Source organism: Eucalyptus grandis, chromosome 6 (assembly GCF_016545825.1).
Source record: "Eucalyptus grandis isolate ANBG69807.140 chromosome 6, ASM1654582v1, whole genome shotgun sequence".
NCBI classification, from domain to species: Eukaryota; Viridiplantae; Streptophyta; class Magnoliopsida; order Myrtales; family Myrtaceae; genus Eucalyptus; species Eucalyptus grandis.
In genome coordinates this window covers 44,339,888-44,364,759 of record NC_052617.1, presented here as the reverse complement: position 1 = coordinate 44,364,759, position 24,872 = coordinate 44,339,888, and the positions used below count along the sequence as shown (strand labels likewise).

The following is a 24,872-nucleotide window of genomic DNA, read 5'->3' as shown; positions in this document are numbered from 1 at the left end:
ATCTTACATGGCCGTTTATGTAAATAATTACTATATATAAATATATATATGTATAATGTAATGTATTCAGAACGTGCGATGGTCAGCTTTTCTTTTTCAAAGTGAGGAACAGGTGGCGGGGGGTGATGTGGTTGTGGTTGGAAGTCGGTGACAGGTTATGCTGTCGCCACCGGCATTTCCACCTAAAGCACAAACAAAAGGTTTGACAATGGAATCTCCTCTCCTCCCGTCAGAAATGAATGATTTGCTCATATTCCAGATCTATGGAGGGAGGCTTTTCTTGATACACCGGCCCCGTCCGTAACTAGCATCCTGCATTCAACGATCTCTAATTTGATCTGATCTTTATCTGGTCCTCACCGCCGCTCCCAATACAGCTGTGTCTTGATTGTACACGCGGAATCCTAAATAAACAATCGAAAGCACGGAATTCCATGGACTCCATCCACCCACACAACCAATACCAGAGAGAGAGAATTGCAAGTGGCGCTTGTCTCTTTATTGGGTGCATATGCTTCTTTCGAGGTTCTCCCCCTTTTAGAGAGGAAGAAATATATTATCGCTAGAATAGAATACTTGAAGTTGCCATGGCATGACCTTTGTGTTCTTCTCATTTCAATGACCGATTTTTTTTTTTTTAATGCTTACTGAGTGCCGTTCTTTTAAATAAAAAAAATGACAACTTCAATGTCATGGCCAATTTAGATTGTTAAAAAATTTGGCGTGGCAATAATTCAATAGTTTTCCGACAACAATTGGAGTAGGCATGGATTGCCCTAAATGGGATTTACCTATATGTGTTATTTATCCCAGATTTGCATATTGGGGCTATATTCCCTTTTTTTTTCTCTCCCTTTGAACCTTAATTCGTTGTGCTCTTCAATCGAGAAATTGGAGCAATATTAAGTGTTGAAATTTGCTATGGAGACAGGAGCGGGACGAACATTGCCAAATTAAGCGTGTTGCGGTCAAGAATTGGACGGACAAGAGCTACGAAGGAGAGGAAGCAACATATTACCTGAACGAATCGATCGTTGCAGCTGGGTTTCTTCGGACGAAAAGACGAAGGAGAAGAGAATGAAAATTGGGGAGGTTTTTTTTTTGGGCAAGATTTTGGGGAGTTTTTTTTTTTTTTTTTTTTTTTTTTTTTTTTTGACGAATGATTTTGGGGAGTTAATTAGTTGTATTCTCCACCCTACAACTGGGTCTCTTTCCCTCTTTCTCACATCCACCGAGGATCTTCCTTTTCTCATTTCTGCGTTTTTTTTATTCTCTGTACTTTCTTGCTCTGCTCAAGAATGGGATCAATCTATGTACGAAACCGTCCGCAACTAAATTATTTTCCAGTGCAGGTCAATATTACTCATCTGTTTCTTTCTTGATATTCCAGACGACAGACGCATTACGTGCTCTTGCTTTGTTCTTCTAAAGAGCAGTTACAGCAACATGTCCATGTCCAACGCCATGGAAGCAGTAATGGTTTGCTGGGAGATTGAGCAGTATAACAACATTTTCTCAAATAAAGTGCCATCATTTTTACTACGAAGGGCTAGGTCATTTTGGTCTTCTGTCCACGTTGAAATTAACTTTGTGAAATTGAATTTTCATTAGAAAAAAAGGTCATACAGGATGGATTGCCGGAATTTGTTATCCGAGGAAGCACTTATGTAATCATTTCACCGCACTAAAATGATCTCTCGAAAAATTTTGACATTTAAGTAAACGTCGTATGAAAATTACGACAATTTTAATATCATTATCCCCTCTAAAGCAAAATGAATGTACAAAAGACCAAAAGTTAGGTAGACAACGGATTTATTCTACTACGGACAAGACCTCTTAAAAGGTGTCGTGCAGACATTTTACGTGATATACATCTAGTTAAAGAAAATACACTACGTATGTCCCTCTCTACTCAACTCAGCCACTCTATTGTCATTTAGGCCACGACCGTGCCACGGCCTCATGTTTCATCATCTACACCAATGCCCAAAAACCGGCGCCTCCACCAAAGACCAACCACATTCCTAGAACTCCTCTTCGTGAGTCCCATGCTTTGTTTCCTCCGACAACGGAGGAGACCTCCAGATCCAGTCTCCTCCATCAACGGAAAGGCCTCACAGATACGGGTCTCCTCTGTGTCGCCATGTCGAGACTTGAGCCAAAACTCGACAACAAGAGAGAGAGAGAGAGAGAGATGAGCGATTACGAATATGAGCCAAGTACCGATCTTATTAGGTTCATCATCTGAAATACATAATTTTTTATTTGATCCCGTTATGTCCTGATTAATGAATGTGCAAAATCCTTCTAATTGTATACGGTTAAAACCATGTAGTGTAGACATCCCCTTATTTCCATTCCCATTTGAATGCAACATCCTCATTATTAACATGCAGAAGATTGAATATTATTACAGCGAAAGTTATTTTTTTTTTTATGGGTCAAATATTACAGTGAAAGATTATAAAACCTAGCTTTGGAGCGAGATAAAAAAAAAAAGATTTGCTGTACTTATTTTAGGAGAGACAAGATATAAGAATTTCATGTAAGATTTAGAGATTATTCGATCACGATTCTAATAATCGCTGACAAAGTGAACCTAGAGAGGGCGCGGCTGGTCCTGCCAGTCCCGTGGCCATGACAACGGGGGATCTAATGCCGAAGGATCCTGGCATTGCAAAAGCCCCCCACTAGCTCTCTTCCAAGCGACAAACAGAACTCTCAAATGGCTTCATTCGCACATCTCGACAAACTGATCGATTCAAAGGCTCACAATTTTCCAGCACATGCATCAGCTAGCCACACCACACACCAAGGGATTCTCCACCACACCCCTTTATTCCCCATCTGATCTAAACTCCGATAATGTTCCCTCTCCCACTTCGACCACAACTCTTCAACATCATCCACATCTCCTCGCATCTACTTGTATTCCGACTTCTCCAGCACTCCCCTTCCTTCCACTGTAATCTCAATCGTCCTCTTCAGTTGCTCGTCTCTCAATTCTAAATCGACCCCGAAGCGAACGAGTCTTTTCCGGAGTACCTTTTCGTTTTCAAATATGCTAGAAGGGAAGGCCGTCATCGGCGAGACCGACATGCTCCAGGCGATGCAACAGGAAGCTCTCCACTTGGCATCCAAGGCGCTCGACTCCTTCGACGTCACTGAACCCACGGACATCGCGCGCTTCATCAAAAATGTATTGTCGAAAATCTTTAACTCTTGTACACAGCCCCCTTATTGAAAATTGAAATTCTCCTGATGGTTTAGGCTTTAGCTAGTTAGGTAATTGTTTTTGAGGTTTTCTTCTTGTGGGCTACACAGGAATTTGACAGGATATATGGAGGAGGATGGCAATGCATAGTGGGGACAGATTTTGGTTCATTCGTGACCCACTGCTCCGGCTGCTTCATTTACTTCTGCGTCGGCAGCCTCGCAATCTTGCTCTTCAGGGGTTCATCCGGACCGGAGGCTGAGCCTAACCAGTTCATGACGGCCTTAGATACTAGTGTTGTCACGGCTTGATGATGCGCTCGATCGCTTCTTAGTTTTCTTGATTTTGATGTCCCATCTTATATATCAATTCGAGATCTATGTAAAGTTAATACCAAATGAAAAGCCCAGCATAACTTTATTATTGCTACTTATTTTAAGCGTTTCATCAAAAGTCGAAGTCATCCTGGTTCGGCTTCGGAGATGTCAGCAACGCCGTGTAGAGCCGGAGCCTATCCTCCCCTAGCGAAGAGCACCGTGACAGTGGCCTCCTCGGCCGTATGAACGATAGCGACGTCAGCGTCAGGCGGTGTTTGTACCTTCTCCACGCAAGCTGGATCGCCACGGCAGCCCATGTCCTCCACCCAGGTGAATAGTACCGCGCGCTCCGCTTCACTCTCTCGTTCACGAACGTGTACCGGAAGTGCTGTGTCACGTACTTCACGTCCTCGGCCTCGAGCCCAAACGCCTCCGTGGTCTCGAGGGTGACTAGGGTCGAGGAAGATGGTGGCAAGCGCTCAATGAAAGGCCGCCGGAGGCACCACGAGAGGAGCTCATCGCCGCTGAAGTTGCCCGGGCCGAGCATGCAGCAACTTTTGACGCCGTCACGGAGGACTTGGCTGCTTTGGAGGTGGCCTCTCACTACGAAAAGCATGCGTTGGACTGGGTCACCTTCTCTTGCTATCTGCACCATGCATGAGAGTCAGAGAGAGAGAGAGAGAGAGAGAGAGAGAGAGAGAGTTAGGGTTTGCATGCCATCATTCTCCTCTCTCGGACTTCTTTCAAACAATCGATGGAGTGGGCAAAAGGTAGTTCTTCACAAATAATTCACTTTCAAGACGTACTTAACAATGTAAACGAGATATATTTATTACAATGAAGCACTTGGCATACGGCAGTTTTTTCAAGAAATTTCACGACGCTTTTCTTCCTTTAATATCAAAAGAAAAAATTGTGTCGAGTTAAAAAATCGATGTAGACAATGATAATGCAGATAATGATGAAAACTACATTGGAAAGAAGTTCATCAATTAGGCACTCACAGTCTCTCCCTTTGTGAATATAAGCGATTTCACGCGATCGCAAATGTTCTCAAGGACTAAATCATCCATGTGTTGGAAAAGCGGCACCTGAAAATTAAGTATCCAACATGAAATATATGTCAAGAGATGCTACTTGAGAAGCGAAAATGAACTAGTTAATCTTACAATGCATTAAGCGGTGGGGAAAGAAACTTCAACTAGCTTAGGGGGCTCGTGACTCAAGCTTTAGAGAGTTGGGTCTGTTTATATCTTTGCTCCAATCTTTAAACAATTAATTTGGGCCCAATAAGTACCAACCCTTTAAAAAATTGATGGGCTTTGTCTTCCTCATGCTTCAAGCCGGTCCGATTCACATGCACGTTCATGGAGTCCAAGGTTCTCCCTACTCATGCGGACACGGTTCGCCGGGCGGACACGGTTCGCCGGGAGTAACGCTAGATATATTAAGACTAACCAATGTCGATCGCTAGTACCGAAATCCCGAGCTCCATCGGCATTCATGTGGGCTAGCTTGAAGCACGATGAAGCAGCCCATAAACTTAGAAAAAGGTAGATACCGATTGGGCCTAAATTAACTGTTTCAAGATTGGAGTGCAAGATCATCATTTTAGGGTTTTCGGCCAGAATTGGAATAAAGATTGGGTGTGGGCAGATGTGACAGACGTTAAAGCTTGAAGGCGTCAGCTAATTCGAGAGCCTTCTATCCTTAATCTCTGTTTTACACGTTCGTTGTAAAATCTTTTATTGGAAGAACTATTTAATGCGCTATTCATGATGATTTCGATTGTAGCTTTATGCTGTTCATGAGGTGATCAATCAATTTTGAGGGTTTGAATGGAAGTACGGTTCCATCCTTTTTTTTCCAGCGGGCCCTTTATCAAAGCCCTACTCTCTTTCTTTAAAAAGGAAGCGAATGCTGCCAAAGATCGGGACTTGATTCGGGACGAATATGGAGTGGGTTGATGTGATGTGAGTAAAACTTTTATCATAGCGTCCCGTGGGAGTCCTTGGCAACGCCAAAAGGTGGATCCACTGGGGGGGGGCAAACGTAGATGAGGAGAGAAAATTATGGTGGGTCTATTCCGAGAAGATTCTTATGTATCGCATGACATGCGTACGTTCGGCGTTATTAGAAAAAGAAAATGGGAATTGATGTTACCTGTCTGACCAAGTCCAGACAAAGGTGGTACTTGATGTCCCTCCGGAGACCCTCCGGCAAGTTCCGGATCATCTCGCACTCGTTGACGCCGCGCATGGCAGCCCAGTGCTGCCGCTCGTAGTTGCGCACCCTCTGCCGGAACCCTTGCGGGAGGCGCCTCTTCCTCATCCACCACTCTATGTTCCTCATCTTCAGCTGCATCGCCTGCTTCTTCGACGTCGTAGCATGCAAAAACACCTTTCGTATAGCACCGAAAACATAAGGCCTCACAGTCATAGAAAAAGAGGCATAATTGGAATTTGCGAAAAAGGAAGATGTGGACCACACGATTTGATGTGTACGTCACCTAATTCCTCTACTTTTTAGTCATAAGATTCCATCTTTACATCTATTTTCTCCGAAATTCGAAATTTGACTTGCTCAACAAATATCAATTTTTTCTGAATTGCCTAGCTTTAGAGTGCACAAGACTCTTTAGTTATCGATTCAGATTTTTACCGACGACTATTCCACGTGAAAAGTCATCTCATCGATTCCTCATCAGCTTTAATGATTTCAATTCATGATTGCAATGAACTATGCACTTGCAAAATGAATAGTCACTAAAGCAATTCAAATGAGGAATAGCGAGAAATGCTCAATGCTGGGCAATTCAACCAATCAATCTCACAATTTTCCTCAGCAGTACAGGAAAAGACGGACACAGGATCCAACAGTACGGTGAGCTTTTGACGCATGATTGGGAAAATTGTAATCATTGGCTTGGTGATTCATTGGGTGCCTAATTATCTTAGGGTGGGTCCATAAATTGTTGAGAGATTGATTGCTTGCATAACCATATCTTGGCATTTATGCTCGATGTGATGAACACGCATCGCCCGAGTTAAAAAGCTTAAAGATAATTCCATTTGACATGCTTATTCACAGTATTATTGACCCAAATGGTGGGCTCAACAAGTGATGGAAAATATTGAGATTGATTGCCTGAATTGCCTAGCACCTGCGTTAGGATAAGACTTGATGAATCGAATGCTATTATCCAACCCATTCCTATAGTTTTGAGGATTTATGATTTAAGATGGCATTTCATGATAAGCTGCCAGTATAAGATTTAATGAGATGGTTGTACGAAACACTTTTATCATATCAGCAGTCGATTGTCTAATTAATTCTAAAGTGCCGTTTGGTTCTTTTAAATAAATTGATGTCATGGGGAAAGTTAATTAGCATGAGTAAATGCGGAGTTACCTTGATGTTTCCAATCAACATGGTGACCAAGAGAAGGCCACTAGTCAGAACAATAATGTTGAAGACAACTTCTAGCCATTCTGTCGTGCTTTCCAAGTTCCCGAAAGTGCTGCACATCGGACAAAAATTAACGCAAGTTTAAGACATAAAGGCCATGCGCTGCAGCGTTGGAGTTATGAATTTCATGCAATGAGCTGGGTACAGTTGAGATAATCACGCAACCATTTTAATTGCTTGTTTCGGTGGTACTACTGTATTGCTATATACATTTCAGTGGAGATCACTGATTTCCGACTATGATGATTCATAAGACTTCATAATGCGGAAGATGTAATCAGCACTACTTTACTGATCACACGAGATTTGTATATCAGACATAAAAGGTTGCTTGAACCATCACACGACTTTCAACAATGTGATCACCCTTTATTTGTTCGATCAACAAAAATCGAAGAGAGAGTAGTTATGTATACCTCAGAGTCATTAAGCCCCAAAAGATGGGGAACAAGATCTTCTCCAAGCGACTGTCGTTGGTGACAAGTTGGACGGTCCACTTATAAGCACCATAGTCATAGTTCTCGGAGGAGTCCAAGCACATGGACCGGGCCTGCCGGTTCTCACCCCAGGCAAGTCTGGCTCCATCTCGGACCATGCCGGTGGTTCCATAGTAGATTGGCTCTTTGCATGCCAGCACTCTTGGGAAGCACCCATTCGTTGATCTACAATGCTCCCTCAGGCATTTTGCTGCTCTTTGGATCCCTAGTAAGTACCAGCATGCTCCCGCTGCCTAATCATGTCAAGACATGAATTTCTGAGTTACCATGTGAAGAATGACTACTTCTGTGATCCGTTTTCGAGTGTCCATTAGTTAAAAAATCAAGATGATGAGGGGCTTAAATGTTTCTTATCAGATAGTAAATACACTTGCAGATACTTTCACATAATTTGCTAAGCAACACTAGACCTTAGTTCGGCATCCCTAGGACAGCTCAGCTCAGGCAGCAAGAAATTTGCAATACCCATTTATAATTAACAATCTCTATGAAAAAATCAAAACAAAGAAGACAACAGCAATCAGAGAAATGGAAAAAGGTGTTTTTTAGTGGGACTGACTATTGCATACATTACTCGAATGTCCTCTCTCTTAAGAACAGAAGGTTCAAGCATTATCTGATCTCTCTCTAAATGCACCCACCAACAAAGAACACTATTTAGCCCTCACATGGATCACGAATGTGACAAGTTCCTATAGTTTTCGCCCCACCTTCTTGAAAATTTGAACTGACGCATTACTTATATTATCTTTTGCTTGATCTTTTGTCGGTTGCGCAGATGTTAAATCAAGCTCTTTCTTTTTTGTCAATAAGTTCAACGATAATGTTTGGCTGTTCATGATTGAAAAGGGGGGCATAAGCTTTTTTTAGAAAGAAGAATTCAAGATGCTTAAGCGAAAGAAAGAAAAAGATCTCCGTGTTCCGATTTCACAGGCACATATAGAGACTCCACACTTTTATCCCAACATTCCTTCCTTTTTCTTTTTGGCCATCCTTACATTCTGTCCTTAAAGTAGTAAAACAAAATGACAGGTCATATTAGGAGCCAAAAGGGTTATAGCTTTCAAGGGGAAGAAAGGATATATTTCCAATTAATCAATAAATGATTAAGGAGAGAGACATAGAAAAAGCTAAACTTACATGGGATGCAACAAAATAGGCGATCATGTTGAGAGCAATCCCCCACCAAACAGTGCCAAAGATGTAGCCAGACAAGTTTTGCATGCGGCGGAGGAGGCAAACGAAGTGGTAGATCTTGGGGAGGTATTGGAAGAGGAACATTATCAACAGCACTGTCATCACTCTAGTTGTTTCCCCTCTCTCCAGCTGAGATGGAATTGCAACCCACAGCACCACCTGCGATCGCATTGTTTCTCAATTGTGTATCAGCATGTTTAAATGTGTCGTATCACAAGGTATAAAACCAGGTTGTTGGACGTTCCCTATAAGAATTTATTCATATGAATGATTAAATACATTGATTTGCTTTCCTGACTTTTGATTATGTCCATTGTTTATTAGTGGAGAGGTACTCTCTAATAAATGATAGTCATACGATGCAATTTCAATCCAGGTCAATCTCTTCTTACTTCTATTATATAAGTCGATACAACTTAAATCCAAGTCAATCTCTTGTCAACCTTTTTTTCATTGGAAGTGTGTATTATCATGATTTCATTTTCTTAATTTCACTTGAATATCGGGATAGGGTAGAATTAAAACAAGTTTTTTTACTAGACTAGGGCTCCCTAAAGCTCCAATAGCATAGATCGCTGAAGGCCAGATTAGAATTATCTCTATCTAAGGTATTGCCTCCTTGAGTTTACCCTCTCTCTGATGATTTACTTTATCCTCTATAAATAGATGAAATGTTACCAACATCTATTCAAGGGTTAAAAAAAGAAGACCTAATCAAATTGACTTCATCCTCCGAATACCCTAATCAAGTCTATATCATCACTCTTCTCTATCGACCAATTTCTCCATCATTTGTCTCCAAGCTCTATAGTCATCAATCACTAAGTTTGTTGTGGCTTCACTCTCTCTATTAGAATATTTAAATATTGAACTACATCTTCATCTAATAGCTTTAACTTTTAGTTTAAACTTTATAACATGATATTAGAGCTTGTAATTGGACCTTCAGTTGGGGCAATTGGTCCGCCTTGCGGTGTGCACTAATTGGCCTATCTCTTCTACTGATGATGATACAATTCTATCCTTAACTGGCCTGGTCAGGCCTCCTATGTTGTTACTTTGGCTGAAAATTAAAGTGTGAAAATATATAATAGGAGAGACAAATAAAAACACGGAAAGATTTGAACTTGGGATTTTCTATTCTTATACCATATGAGATCTATTTGACCATTTTTGACTATTCTAAAAGTTTAAATTATTACATGACGTTACGGTTTAATATATGTACCATAAAATTCTCATGCCTAAGAAATTTGTTGATTCACAAGTTAAGAGCATGCTTATAAATCTAGCTTATCATATTGAACTAATAGTGTAACTATGAACTTCGAATGATATCAGTTTTCGAGAAAGAAGGAAAGTGTTTAGGCAGCCATGGGAGAATAGCATATAAAAGAGAGATTTTCAAAACACTCATCTTATTTCCCAAAATCTTACAGAAGTTACCCTTATATAGGCAAAGCCAAGGGTAATACATATAATAGTACAGGCACACTAGTACAATAATACAAACCCACTAAGACCACTAGAAGCCATGTATTCTAACAAAGGGCCATTACTTTTGGCCAAAGTGTTGCCCTTGTGTTTGACCAAAATGTTCTATAATTGTCCTTGCGTTTGGCCAAAGAGTTTTATCATTGTCCTTCAGTTTGGAAGTGTTATACTATTGCCTTGCATCTGAAAAAATCTTGCAAGATGTAAATAGTTCTTTTTGTCTAGTAATCTTAGTGTTCTTGTATTATTGCACTAGTGCACATGTACTATTATAAGTATTGTTGGAGAACATGTTGGAAATATAAAATAAGAAAGACGGTATTTGAGATATGCAAGCATTGTCCTTCAGAATAATTTTGCCCTTGGTATACGAAACTCAGCGCAACAAGCTCTAGTGGCTATCCTCTTGGGATACAATAGATCTCCCTCTTTATAAATCATCACTCCATCAATTACGAAGCGAATAGAAATCAGCTTATTGCCAAAGTGAGGACACAAGCTAAGGTAACACCAACAAGAGAAATTTAAACATGAGCTAGGCAAATGAAAGACAATGAGAAGGTACCGATACTAGCAACAGTGGTAAGGTGGACTAGCACTCAATGTGTGCAACGATTGGAGGTCGATTGAGTGATTAAAAAAAATTGGGAGTTTTGAAGTTATAATGCTTCTTTTTTAATCAGGATTTGGGGTTTCCAATGTTATTAGTGATAATTAGATTGATTATGAATATTATTGCATCTATGATAGGTTATTTATAATCCATTTAAATGGGGTAAATTGATCTTCAATTTTACCCTTCAAAAGGATGGGAACAATCTATTGATGAAAGTGCATTTTTCTCTCCTTTGCAAAGACAATATAAGATTATGATCATTCTCTTTCTCTTGAGAGATTAAAGTAGTTATCCTACTGTGTTGTTTAGAATATACTATAGAAACCTATTTTAATATCTCTTTCTATGGAATTACTATTGCATATATCTTATGGTAAGTGCTCTAAAAGAAAATATTTGTGAGAATGGACATTTTCTACATGCATATTGTTGGCAGCCTACTTTTTGGTGAGGGGAAAGTCAATTAGGATCAAAGTTATATTTAATTAGATCCCAATAATTATGGTACTTGACACCTTCATTCACCATAACTTAATCTAAAAGAGCACCAAAAACAGAGCTACATCTCTCATCTAATTCAGCTCCAAAAAGTTCGTGCATCAAAAGGGCATGAAAAGTCTATATATTTTAAGGACGAGAGACGAGAAGTTAGTAGATAGAGTGAGGGGGATCAAGGAAAAATAGAGCAACACAACAATCAAATTAATCTTGTTTGCTAGAGTCCGTTTACAGCGGGAATTGCATGAGGTGGTAGGTGCGTTGCCATCTTGTGCTCCACTTAACTTAGGATTTCTAGTTTGTACATCTTGCGGACAAAAATTATTTTTAAAATACGAACGTGCATATTCTGAAAGCCATGCTTGAAAGCACAATCAACTAATTTTGAATTCAAACAAATGCAGTTCAGAAAACAAAAACTAAACTTCCACATAGACCATGTACACTAACAAAATCCCTTGCTTCATACACAAGATATTTTCAAAGAATATGACATATATATGTTAAAGGTAATTAATACCTGCCTTGAAAATTATTTTAATCTCTTGCCCAAATGAAAATTATATATCTAAAAAATTTAGATAGAAAGCATTGATGAACAGTGATTCGATTTGGAGGAAGCAAGTTATAATGCCTCAATAAAAGTTGAGGAGGGGAAAGGCAAAGAAAGGAATCTGAGACGACGTAAGAATTATCTATCACGAGGGATCCGTCCAAGTATATAGATATTCGCGGAGATCTTGCAACAGAAACACTTCCTTTAAATGTCAGAAAGAGACACCATTTGATTGTTTTGCTCGACCTCTCACCACCCCAAGTGCCATATGTGACCATGAATCCGTTTCCCATTTGATCTTGCCCTTCTTGGAGCGAATGGGAAGGACACAGATGACTCACATGCATTCGTTTTATCATCTGTTTCGCTGAAACCATGTAACGATCGAGAGGGGATAAAGACAAGTGAAGGACATGCATTAGTCACCTTCCCGGAACTGAACCGACCTTGCTAGTGTACAAAGCCAACCTCCTTAAGCTAACAACGCATATCATTTCGATTCCGTAACTCCTCTCTTAGTCCGTTTGTAAGGTAGTGATGACAGCAACTGACGATCTTGCGCACCGCACACTTGGCAACAATCTATACGTAATTTCCCTCTCTCTCTCCAACCCCGATGAGCGCCTAATCGGAGCGCGATCATCATCGAATCACACAAAAGATGCTGTTAATGATTGTCCACTGAAAAGTTTGATTTTCGCGTTTTGTGTTTAATTGAATTTTCGAGGGGACTGTAGTAAAGAAATTATATGTAGAAAACCAAACTCTACACAGACAACATAAGATATTGTGAAAAGCTTCTTTTTCTCGAGTGTAACTTACCTGGGGAAGAGGGAGGATGACGAAGAGGTCGAAGAGCAAACCCTTCCGGGCCTTCAAGTACCGGAGAGCCACCGCGCCCGAGCCCGTGTCGTGGAGCTTGCCTCTGCCTCCCCCGCGCCCCGAGCCAAAAGCGGCGGCGTGGGAGGAGAAGCGCCGGTTGGCCATCTTGAGCTGGAGCCACATGTTCCACACGTGGAGCGCGTCCGTCATGCACCGGAGCACCGTGACGGTGATGGCGAACCACCCATCGATGAAGAGGCACATGCACGTGTCGCTTACGGAGAGCGCATAGAAGAAGAGGGGGTCGACGAAGAGGCCCGTCGCGCACACCAGCAGGAAGACCCTGCTCCATTCTTGGACCCACTTGGACCTCGGGTCCAAAACTTGCCCTAGCGACCACCCGCTCGGCCTCCTCCGGCCGCGGCCCCCGCACGCGCCGTACAGGATGTTGCAGTCGCGCCCGGATGATCTCTCGTCTTGCTCATCATCTTCATCCTCCTCCGCCTCCTCCTCTTCTACGTCTTCGAGTTCGTCCTCTACATCATCATCTTCGTCTGTGTCGCGGTTAGGGAAGTTGTGGATATGTGATGCATGTGGCGTTTCTTGCTCGGTCGACATGGCGAGAGAGAGAGAGAGAGAGAGAGAGAGTGAGTATGTCTTGTTAGGGTGGTGATTTAAATAGAAAATGGAACGGAAGCAGGGGGCTGAATTCATTCAAAGAGAAGATATGTGCAGAGAAAACGACATTCCTCTTACGCAAGCGGTCTATCATCTATTATTCTATAAGTAATCGAAAAGATAGAAAAATAACTGTAGAAATTAAGAGTAAATATTTTTAGCTAATTATATAAAACTATCGCGCGACATAACAAAAATGCCTTAAACCTTTTGAAGGAGCTTGATATTTATAAAAGAAAAATGTATTATTTTTGGAATGCAAAGAAGATAAATGCTAAGAAGATGGAGATGCATTGATTTATATAATATATCTATATCGACGTGGCATGTGATCTACTTTTTTAAAATATTCATAAAACATTTGCCAGTGAGAACGCCAGACTTTGTGGAACTACCAGATTGCCTACACGCAACCGCGTGGTTTTGCACGTGAAAACTTCGAAGTCGGATAAATGGGGTTTTGCACGCTGCGACAGGTATCAAATTTATTATGCTTTTGGAGAGGGAGAGAGAGAGAGAGAGAGAAGAAAAGGAGGATCAACCGGATCTCCTTTTACACCATTTGGACGGGAGTAGGGAGAGGAAGTTTTACAGACTTCCGTCGGATCTGGCTCCCTTCCTGCTGTCAATAAAAGTTCCGATTCATTATATGGTGGCTTTTAATTGGTTCTGTAATCATTATAAAATACATGGCCACGATCTCTCCAGATGGGTAATGATAAATCACTTATGCCAACAATAAAAATCGAAAGGGAAAAGGTAACTGAGAAATGTCCTCTGCAGCTGCAAGCTGCAAGTGTCTCCGACACTTGTGTCAGCCACATAAGACATACAGTATCGATAACAGCAGCTTCCTCGAGATGAAAAGTCTACTGGAAAATCCAATAGATGATGTGCTGAATGAAGTGGAAATTTCGTTAGCTTTGAGTTAAAAAAGGAAAAAAAAAAAAATCTTGTCACTGCCCAAAGAGCTAGTAATGCCTCCCTAGACAAGTTATAATTAATAAAACGTGTGACGACTATTTATAGGCAATACCGAATCCATCAGACAAATTGAGCTTTCATTTTCAGGGGCTTTAACTGTTGCAACTCTCCTGGGTATACGCCCCTTTTTTCTGTTTCCTTGGAAAAGCGTGCGATATAACACACGGTTTAGCAAAACTGCCTAGGGTTTGTGGTGATGAAATGATATGAGCAAAACTTTACAGTCCAAATGGCACTTGAGTGAAGAAATTGATTCCCTTGAAAGACTTGGGGAAAAGGTACAGATTGGGGCACTCCCGTCTTGTCATCACCTGCAAAACTTGGAGTCTGCATCCTCTCATCATGACAAGATGGGAGGTTACCTATCATGCATTTGCCTAGAGCAAAGATAATCATGAATGCAATTGATTAGCTATGCGGCCATTGAGTTCCAGAATATATTCATCATTACTTATGCATGAACTCCATCTGTGAGGTAAGACCATGCATACAGAGAAAGAAAGAGAGAGAGAGAGTCCGGTGATCGATACCGTCACTCGAGCATGGTGGTCCCGAAATAGTAAAATGCTCTCCGACGATCTGAAGATCATGCTCTCCGTATCTCTTACGCTCTACAATCTTCCTAAATCAATATGGAGCTATGACTCCTCAAGCCATTTTTTTTTTATCTAATCTATATGCAGTTTAAACTTAAATCCATCTCAATATTAGACATAAAAAAAAAAATAAAAAACCTGTTTAGACTTTTATGAGTGATCCAACATAATATAAACTTATGTTATTAAAATAATAACACTTACTTCTGAAATATGCAACAAATCATATAAATTTTGAATACACTTTACATTGTAATTGATTCTGTTTTTCACATTTTTCACCAAAAAAAGGTAATGTACGCAGCAACTTCCCCATTTCATCATCTTCATGGTCTTAACCAGTTACTACTCTACAGAAAGCAGAAGAAAGAACAGTTCGTCAGCATGGCTCATTCATAAACATCATACTTCATTGTTCTATCACGGGAAACTCAAATCTTAAAAAAAAAACGAGATCAAAAGAGGTGTAACCGCAGACAAAAAGTTGGCGGATATTGACCATGATAGGAGGTGCGAAATAAGTACCAAAGCCCCGTTTGTGCTTAGAATATTTGCAAGTACAGCAACCACATGCATGGAGTGGTAGCGCCAGCATTGGTGAAGAAATTACAGATTTTCAATCACGGGGCCCGCTCCTCCTCGTCATGATGTTTGGCTCCATGCAAGGGACATCGGCTCCCTTTTTTCGAAAAATTTGACTCGTTGTGGCATCCACTGAATTCATTCGGGAGAAACCAAAGCTAATTACCACTCATGAGTCGCCTGTTTCAGATATTTTTCGTTGCAAGGGCGACACTCATTTTGACTGAATTCTCTCATGGTGAAGAGAGATTATTCAAAAGGTTGATGACAGAGAAATAACTTTCAACTAGATGTTTCCCGCTCAGGCTTCATAGTCAATCAGGAACATGCTCGATTGCCCACCGCAATGTAAATCACGAAACTGCATAGGTGTTCTGCATAGCACGTACGAAAGGCAGGCCTATGTACGACTGTTTATAATGATATTGAATAGCTATCTACTAAACTAGTTTTTGTCATGCTGGTTTAACAACATATCAAGAAGCAGGGTAAGCTCATATCGATACCAATTTCGCCAATCACACGTTCCGATGCATCTATTGTATCCTATGCAGTCTTAATAACCACATCACATATAGAATGAGTCGATATAATATTTCGTTATTATAATATACATATGTCTAATCAACTGTGTTTAGCCTTAATTCTTTTTGTGCAAAAGATTAGCTTTACTTTGTTTGGAGTTACTTTTATTTCCTATTTTGTCACTCCTTTTTTTCTTTTAGCATTTTAAATTTGACATTTACTTTAATATTACATAGGTTTAGGAAAAGGAAAAAAAACATTCAACAAATGACAAAAGAATACTAACATATAAAGTCGCTCTCTTAATTTTTGTTATAGTTTTAAACACTCTTTTATCTTTAAAACTTTAATTGTCAATTAAGTTTATCTTAATATCCACAACCCACCAATTGGCAGCCTTATGAAGATTAAGAATGGAGGAAAGCACAATTCAATTCTCATTACGTACTGATGTAACTCACTACTTTAGTGAAGCACAATTTGAAAAACCGTCATGCTTGCATGGTTATGGCATTTTTCGAATGTTTGATTTTCGCTAAAAATGAGATAAGTGTGCACGAAAGAGATTTAAGGTTTTGGCCGGCCGTCAATTGAGTACTTAAAATGTTATATAGGTCAATTGAGGACTTGAGATTTTTTTTAGAAGAAGCTCCAATCGGATCTTGACATGTTATAAGTGAAATTCAGGCATCGAAAACCCGGTGTGGCTCCTATGCGAAATATATAATCATTTGTCGCATGTCATTCGAAACATCTAAGTTCCAGTGATGGTGAATTCGGAACTTGATTGTCATTATTCTCTTCAAATCTTGAGTATTCAATTAATTGATTTAATTAAAAACCATTAAGCCCTCACGATCAAAAGTCATGTTCCCACAATTATGAAATTGAGAGAGAGAGAGAGAGAGAGAGAGGGAAAGGGACGTGGGAAGAGGCATGATTCCCAAATAAGTTCGAAAGACACAGGTTCCATGCAGCTTCGTTCCTTTTGTTGGTTTGTTCATCAATGATGGATCGGTTCCATCAACGACGCCAACCCTTTTTTTCTCAATCCTCATCAATCTCCTTTCTTTCCCCGTCCCCTCTTTCGACTGTGACCTCTGGGCTCTCTTTTGCCACTCGAAACACAACATCTGTCCCATACGCAACGCATCCCACACACACACACAGACACGACATCGACCTCGATCTTGGCCGATCGCATTAATCGCGGCTTGTCGTTTATATCGGCTTTGCAATTAATGCTGCATACACGACTGCGTACCGTTCGTTGGGGGTGGGATGTGATCAGAGCGAGAACATGCAAACGAAGGAAGAGAGCGCACATAAGGACACGGAGTCCTTACACCTCACGCTGGCATCCTGTGGCAGTTGTTTTCTGGACAAAATCCTATTTTGATTGAGCTGCGTCGGTGCCGAAACGTCGCCCGATTCCATTGGACGATCGCCGCTGCTCGTGAAGTAATAGTGAGAGATGGGTTTTTCTTTTTTTCCATTAGCTCCATCTTGACAAGTCGTCCGTATAATGGAGATACCTACTGCTATACTTTCGCTCCCCTACTAAATAAACCTTCAAATAAAGTGCAAGAATCCGGAATTATTGGTGTACGGAGATGGCGAAAGACGCTAAAAAAGAGTTGGTGAGTAGCCATATGTGACCGAGTTTGTACAGTTTGAGACCCGACACGAAAAATGTGGGGGCTGGTCCCAACGAAGCTCGACGGGGAAAAACAACAAAGAGCGCGAGAGAGGCTGAGCTTAATATCTCATCTTCAAGCAATTAAGAGGCTAAATCCAAGCCGCGAGCAAGCGAAACAACCCCCCGCGTTTGGCCTACCAAAGGTACAAGGTTCAGAAGGCTTTGTCTTTTCACGGCTGAATCGTTCTTTCGGACCTTCAAAGACAACGTGGAAACGCAAATCTCTCTATCCTTCTCGAGAGAATTTCTTTGGTTCTCTTTTTTTTTTTTTTCTTTTTTCATTTACAACTGTGATCCATCATCGAGAAGGGGGCCTTGACAACTCTTTAATGGACCCTCCGGACTCCCCAGGCCGAAAGTACCAGAAAGCCCCTCCCCCCCCATGTGAAAAAGATTCATGGTACAAGACTGCGTAAAAGCAATGGTCCCCGATGAAGTTATACAGGATGACGACCCAATCATCCGGAAAAAGGGGAAACCTATACTGGCCTGGCACGATTTACTTCCTGGTGTCGAAGAAACATACGTGGTCTACATACACGAACACGACCTCTAGAGATCCGTTTCCGTAGCTAGTTAACGCTGGCGATCTATACACTTGATCCATCGATGCGGTTTTCCTTAACTCGTTAGCTCGAGCTCTCGAGTCAATGGACAGCTGCTGTGAGTGCTGAAGAAATGGTGTTTCGGGCTGCAATCATTTTTTACGTACGTCCCGGTACGTCCTTTTTTCTGTGGAGCGCCCTTATGGAAATGCCGGGATACGTATCGTCATTCTCGACTGGCTTTTTACATTTGGGTGGAGTCGCCAAACGAATCGAATGTCACATGAACCGATAAAACAATGAGTGAACCGTCTTCCTTCCGCATCATCTTTCTTCACATCCACAAATTCACAAGGCGAAATGTCAGCTGTTTAGGGTTAGGAGCCACCGAGGGAAGACGATGTCCTTTCGCTGCTTCAACATTATTGGGCTTCTTTCCTGAACGAGATCTATTCCACATGTCGCATGTATGAATCTGGCGGTCCTAACGAGAATTATCAGCATCAGCAAATTGCGATGAAATCATTCATTTCGTTACAGTTCTTGTGATGCCCCATTTCTTGTTATAGATATTCTCCTTTTCTCTTTTCCTCTTCGCAAGAATTCCAAAAATAAAGATATATGAAGTTGATGTAATTTCCTAAACAGCGAAACCTAATTCCATGCTTCATGCATAGATTTCGTCATAATGAATTCAGTATTTTTCGTTTCTTAGAGTGGTACTGGTCTGATTGCCCACATGTAGTGGCTAGAGAAGGATCAACAATGACTGACTTGATCGATGATTTGATCACGAGATGCTATTGTAGAGTCGATATCGGTCAGCATTGGCCCCCGAAACAAACAATACACAGGACAAATGACGCCATTGCTGTCTCACTGTGGTCAAATGAATGTGCAAAGCCTGTAATCCAACGATGATTATTCTGATGTGCTGTTGCCCCAATGAATGTGGCTCCGAGGATCTGAACTCTAAAGATACCATGTACAATAGGATCGCCGGAAAAGGAATTATAGCATGCAGGACCACACAAGAGGGCTGGCTTGGAATTTCTACTGTTGTACATAGCCCACTGATCTTTTGGCTGCCTCTCCATTGGTAATTCCTGGAAAAAAAAAAAAAAAAAATGAATCATTCCCTCAACTTGTGGTATCGTCAAGCCCTTTCTCCAATCTCGCACTACGAGAGTTGTCGATCTTCACGTGTGTGGGAAGAAAACATGTCCTACCAAGAATCTTATTTCTGTATGATCACATAACCTTTCTTTTGGATTCATTTTCTGCTCAACCAAACAGCAAAGTGAAATCTTTCTTCAAATCTATGAAGAAATAGAATTGCCAAAAAGTGGCGTGTGGTCCAAAGTTATTTTGGTACTAAAGGTGGTAATGTTTGCAGGACTGGTTAGTGGTTGCCAATCACACTGTTATGGGGAAGCTGCCACGAGAAAGCCAAACAATGGGAGGAAAGAAACAAACATGCTTCACGTTCCCACTAGAATGCTCTTTTCTCTAGTCCTAAACTCGTAGTTGATTAAAAAAAGATGCCAGGGCAATTGGCTAAGTTAATGAATATAGTCCAAAAAGAAGGGAAAATGGCGATCTAGGAGTCTAGCTATATAGTCTACTTAAAGCAATTTCCTGCTTATCACCATAGGTATTCTATTATTGAGATAAGAGGTACTCAGTGATGCATATGAAACAAACTGTGAACTTCAATTCAAGAATTAAAAATACCACTCAAAAACCACTTGCATCAAAGAATCTGGACATGCCCCCACAAAAAAGTGATTATTATGGTCGGATGCATTTCAGGACCCCCGAACTTGGAAAAGCATGTTTTGTATAGTCCGGGCAATTTACTAAGTTAATGAATGCAGTCCAAACAGGAGGGAAAATGGCAATCTAGGAGTCTAGCTAGATAGTCTACTTAAAGCAATTTCCTGCTATCACCATAGGTATTCTATTATGGAGATAAGAGGTACTCAGTGATACATATGATACACGCTGTGAACTACAATCCAAGAATTAATAATACCACTCCAAAACCACTTGCGTCAAAGAATCTGGACATGGCCCCAAAAAGAAACGAATTGTTGTGGTTGGATGCATTTCGGGACACCATAAAATGGACTCACTGAGTCGCTAGAACTTGGAAAAGCAATGAAAGACTATTGCCAGAAAGAAGCAAAGTGGAAGAAGAAACTTGTAGCTCATTTTGATGTAAACATTGGGCCTGATCTATGCTCAAGTCCATCAGGCACCGGGCTTTTACAAATCCAGACATTCAGAAAGGGGAACAAAGTGTGAATTTGCACGTCAATGTTCGTATCACGTCTGCCTTAGAAGCTGGGGGTAGAATTGGTCCTACCAAGACAAGCTTCACTTATGATCACTCAGCCTCCTAAATAATAGGAGCAGTTCAAAAACTAAATCATTAGTTCACCATGATACGGTGGTGCAAAAGAACCAGGTTTTCTAAGGAAAGGCAATATATTTTGGATTAGCCAGAGAGGCTGGTGACACAAGACAATGGTTGTATGAAGAGTTTTAACTGGTTGGCCCACGAAGGGACAAAATTATAAAAGATAATGCCCAGTCAAGAAACAGAGAAAGGGCCAGATTACCAAAAATGACTTCAGGTGCCATCATCTCATCGAAAGTAGACCCTTCTGAGAAACATTCTTGATAGCTTTTCCTTCAATTCCACGGACATTACCAAGCTGCAGAATTTGAGAAACCACATGCCAAATGACATAAAGGATAAAAAAAAAAGATCAGGGCTAGAATATCTGAAAGACGAGCAACTGCAAGTGTTATGGAACATATCATATGCATCATAGTCTCTTCAACCTTTGCATGTTTACTGTCTCAATGGAAGCGTGCATTCATTTGCAAATAACAAGATTATATTTGGGCCACTATTTCAATGCCGTAAAAGCAAAGCAACAGACAGAAAAATTACGGGTTAATGAGCAATGCACCTCCTCATTCTATGGTAATATGGTCAAATTGAAAGATGGACACTAACAGAATAATGTATTCAGAAGGATGCAGACTTACTCATCAGGAGATAATTCTCAAAAAACTAACATGAGAGGAACAAAATTGTCAACGTGATATACCTTCGAACCAACTAATACTCTTCGATCACCCTTTTGTAACACGTTCTGTGTTACCACTTTCTGAAACCTGCCCATGTTGCCATTAGTCTGACTCTCAAGCAACCTCCTCCTTAAATTTTCTTTTTCTTTGGAAACAGCTATATTGAGCCTTGAAACCTTTGGCATTTCCTTAGGCTTTTCATTGGCGAAAGAGTTTGTTGCATTAACTCGAAGAGCCAGTGAAGCCTTTGAACTACAATTTTGATGCTGTACCTATAATACCTCCAAGTCAGTTTATTGCACCAAAAGCAACAGATGAACAATACGAAATATGAACGCCGAAAGATAGATCAATATTCGAACTACACATAAGCTAAGTCTAGCCAGCAGTGAGAGACAGGTAATATTGATGCTGGAGAGAAGATTGAGGAAAAACAGTAATCTGAAAAGGCCAAGTATCTGCAGAGATTTGGAAAAGGCACCAATATTTAGCTCACCAGACCATTTTAAATTTATCTACATAAGAATGATGCTTCCTTGAAGAGAAAGAAAAATCAGAGAATGTTACATAGCAATTTTTGTAAAGTTACTCACCTTAGGTTTTGCTACTTCTGAGCAGCCTGGTTTTGCAAGGTGGCTTTTACCCCTCCTAGATGTATTAGGTATAGTACTTGAGACACCAGAGATCACGCTCTCTTTTTTATTCAAAAGTGCTTGAGATATCCTCGCTGGGTGTCTGCTATCTGGAGTAATCTCCCTGTCCTCAATTGGACTAGATGTCAAGCAATTAGCATCAGAAAAGGGGTATGAAGATGAACCCACACTGGACTTATTAGAAGATTTATGACCACTTCTATGACCCGTATTGCTATTAATCTCCACCCTTGATGCTTGTCTTGTAACACAACTTTTCCTGATGCCCGTTCTAATAATTGAAGATTGCCCAGTTGAATTACCAAAAGCTTGCCCTGAAACATGAAGAACCTTTTTTTCTTGTTGCCGATGGCTCTCAAATGAAATGCCACTTTTCTGCTTTGCTCGAGTCGTGTTGTTTGATGTAGAGCCAGGAAGTGTGGTTTTTGAGGAAAGCCTGCTGCCATTTCTGGCAAAAATCCTTTCTGTTATCAAATTCTTCAAGCCAGAGGGTCCTCTCAAATTAACCAACCTCGAATTTGGTTGGCTTTGCAGATAGGAACACTGTTCGGAACATGAAGATGTTGCACTTAGAACTTTTACCGGATGACTCTGATGAACTGAAGGATCAGTCTTATGGCGCTCCCATTTCTTGCCCCTGTAGTCTTTACCTCTTGATTTGGACACTGAGGACGGAAGCTTCGGTGAAAAGGATCCGTGAAGGTAAAAGTCTGAGCTCCCATTTTCCTCAGAAAGATGAGAGAAAGTAGATTTTAATTGGCGAGAGGAACATTGGTGGAACCTGAACAGATTATTCGATTACACAAAATTTAAACAACAAAAATATTTCCGATCGCAGAACTTTAACGGAATGAAACTATAGATGAACAGATGATCTTACAGGTGACTTTCACTGAACCATTCGTCAGCCCTGCAACAGCAAAAGAAGTTTTACTAGCCAGAACCTGGATCTCGTATATAACAGAAGCACTCTAATCTTTAACATCAGGACTGATGTTGCACTAATCACCTTTCTTGTTCATTATTGCCAACTTCTAACGTGAGATCCACCCACATGGGTGCCTCAATTTCCTCCTGCAGAAAAGTAAAAAGAGGCCTGTGAGTCACAAACCCGATGATACCAATCATCTCAAACAGCAGAATGTATGCAGGCTATCCAGTATCCAACCCCTTTACCACCAAATTGCTAGCTGGGTGGACCAAATCAGGAGAGACATACATACACAGAAATTCCTAATTTGACTTGGATTACTCTAGTTCCAACGGCTCTTACGGCAAAACATATTTATTTATTTATTTATTTAAATTCTTGGCTACAAGACATCTCTTCTGTTCCAAGCCATACCGATCACGGCGAAATGCCATAAGCAGCCGGGAGTCAAAACTCCCGGAATGGTTCATTATCAGTCGAAAGCCATCATTCAAACGAGACCGGCCACCATCAAAGCAACCCAAACGCAGAAGCCAAAAACCGTATCTTCAAAACGAGCTACACGAGCCACAGCACAGACGACGCTACCCATGCATAATAATCTCAGCTACCAAAATGCGGTCAACCGTGTCATCCGAAACTACGGAATCGATCGGAGCCCAAGCCCAGCACAATCGATTCCCGAATGGCCAATCCCGAATCGCTCCACGCCACGGCACCATCGCCGAACGAAACCAAACGACGACCGGCCGTCGCCGCGCGCGCGAGACGAAGCGAGGAAACGAACGAACCATAAGTACCGATCTAACGAGCTAGCAATGCAGGGAGCAAGCATCGAAGAAGGGACGGGGCGAAGGACAGCGTTACCAGGAAAGACCAGTGATCGCTGCTGACACCGCGACGGTTCATTTGCTTCGCTTCGAAAGCTTTTGAAAAATGCGCAAGACGCAGAAAGCAATGGCTGCTTTGCTTTCGCTGGACGAGGTTTTGACGGTGAGGGTCGCGAACGGACGAGACGACGTCGGATGGAGCTAAGGAACGTTAAGCCTTCGATTTCGAACTTTTTCCAGTACAGATCAAAGCTTTTGCTTGCTCCCCTTTTCTCCTTTTTGTTATTTTCTTTTTTTAAAGATTGGCCCAGTTTGTTCAAGCTTGCTGAAAAGTCCAAAAAAACCTTTCTTCTTCTTTTTTTTTCTCAAGATAGCACAAAGCAAATTAAAAAATAAAAAAAAAAAATTATCCATACACATCAAGTTTATACCGCACGAAACCGACAAGGAGACCATGGGTTTTTATTTAGAGATGTTTGACAAAGAAACGTTTATTCAGACCAAACTTCATTATGAATTGACCCTAGTTGGCTCTGAGTTTTTAGTTGTTGTAGCAAATTGCCTCGGACATTTTAATTTTTCTCAATGAGCCTTGGAGGGATTAAAAATCAATTGCAATACCTACCCTATGCCTAATTATAGAAGACAAGTTCGTTATATAAGTATATACAAATAAAAAAAGTGAGAAAATAATTGAGAAATATATTACACGTAGGAGCATGTGACTCGGGTTTATGAGAGAATTTGACCGGAGTCAATACTGCATATCGATGCAATTCTTAAACATAAATACTCCTTATTTTTGAACTGACATATGTAGATAAGGTACAATCAAGACACGTAAGAAAAATTTAGCTAGAGAATGCTGAGGGGCATATTGTTAAAAATTTCAGGTTGGGGGGCGAATTGCAAGAATTGACGTGTCAGAGGGCAACTTAACACAATCCCAAGAACTTGGGGGGCCAAATGCAATCCTCCCAGCAAAATATGACAAGGTACTAAAAAGAGAAGCACGAACGGGCCTAAGGGAAAACTAGTTCTTAAAGATTCGGGGGAGCTTCCTTT

At 40.9% G+C, this 24,872-nt stretch overlaps 3 protein-coding genes across 3 annotated transcripts; 1 reads left to right on the top strand and 2 right to left on the bottom strand.

Moving 5' to 3' along the window:
- Positions 1–2,763: 2,763 nt before the first annotated feature.
- On the top strand, positions 2,764–3,650 carry LOC104450164 (dynein light chain 1, cytoplasmic). The gene is made up of 2 exons (XM_010064608.3): positions 2,764–3,202; positions 3,328–3,650. The coding sequence occupies exons 1-2, from the start codon at positions 3,065–3,067 to the stop codon at positions 3,526–3,528; spliced, it is 339 nt and encodes a 112-aa protein (XP_010062910.2). The 5' UTR covers positions 2,764–3,064; the 3' UTR covers positions 3,529–3,650.
- LOC104450166 (cyclic nucleotide-gated ion channel 4) lies at positions 3,548–13,542 on the bottom strand. The gene is made up of 7 exons (XM_010064609.3): positions 12,683–13,542; positions 8,640–8,855; positions 7,419–7,732; positions 6,946–7,054; positions 5,698–5,934; positions 4,539–4,625; positions 3,548–4,180 (listed from the first exon to the last, which is right to left on the bottom strand). The coding sequence occupies exons 1-7, from the start codon at positions 13,394–13,396 to the stop codon at positions 3,665–3,667; spliced, it is 2,193 nt and encodes a 730-aa protein (XP_010062911.2). The 5' UTR covers positions 13,397–13,542; the 3' UTR covers positions 3,548–3,664.
- Positions 13,543–18,831: 5,289 nt separating this feature from the next.
- LOC104450163 lies at positions 18,832–23,988 on the bottom strand. The gene is made up of 7 exons (XM_010064607.3): positions 23,845–23,988; positions 23,056–23,120; positions 22,927–22,956; positions 21,987–22,827; positions 21,414–21,665; positions 20,916–21,011; positions 18,832–19,397 (listed from the first exon to the last, which is right to left on the bottom strand). The coding sequence occupies exons 1-6, from the start codon at positions 23,884–23,886 to the stop codon at positions 20,937–20,939; spliced, it is 1,305 nt and encodes a 434-aa protein (XP_010062909.2). The 5' UTR covers positions 23,887–23,988; the 3' UTR covers positions 18,832–19,397; positions 20,916–20,936.
- Between the last annotated feature and the right edge of the window lie 884 nt (positions 23,989–24,872).

What these genes read in the sequence shown, in the direction of transcription:
- LOC104450166 (XM_010064609.3), bottom strand. Translation starts at nt 13,396, where the DNA reads ATGAATTCAGCCCCCTGCTTCCGTTCCATTTTCTATTTAAATCACCAC. An exon ending in TGTTGATTGGAAACATCAAG is followed by an intron (nt 5,935 to 6,945) that starts GTAACTCCGCAT and finishes GCTATACGAAAG; the next exon opens with GTGTTTTTGCATGCTACGAC. An exon ending in GTCTGGACTTGGTCAGACAG is followed by an intron (nt 4,626 to 5,697) that starts GTAACATCAATT and finishes CTTAATTTTCAG; the next exon opens with GTGCCGCTTTTCCAACACAT.
- LOC104450164 (XM_010064608.3), top strand. Translation starts at nt 3,065, where the DNA reads ATGCTAGAAGGGAAGGCCGTCATCGGCGAGACCGACATGCTCCAGGCG. An exon ending in TCGCGCGCTTCATCAAAAAT is followed by an intron (nt 3,203 to 3,327) that starts GTATTGTCGAAA and finishes TGGGCTACACAG; the next exon opens with GAATTTGACAGGATATATGG.
- LOC104450163 (XM_010064607.3), bottom strand. Translation starts at nt 23,886, where the DNA reads ATGAACCGTCGCGGTGTCAGCAGCGATCACTGGTCTTTCCTG. An exon ending in GGCAATAATGAACAAGAAAG is followed by an intron (nt 22,957 to 23,055) that starts GTGATTAGTGCA and finishes TTGCTGTTGCAG; the next exon opens with GGCTGACGAATGGTTCAGTG. An exon ending in CAGAAGTAGCAAAACCTAAG is followed by an intron (nt 21,666 to 21,986) that starts GTGAGTAACTTT and finishes GAGGTATTATAG; the next exon opens with GTACAGCATCAAAATTGTAG.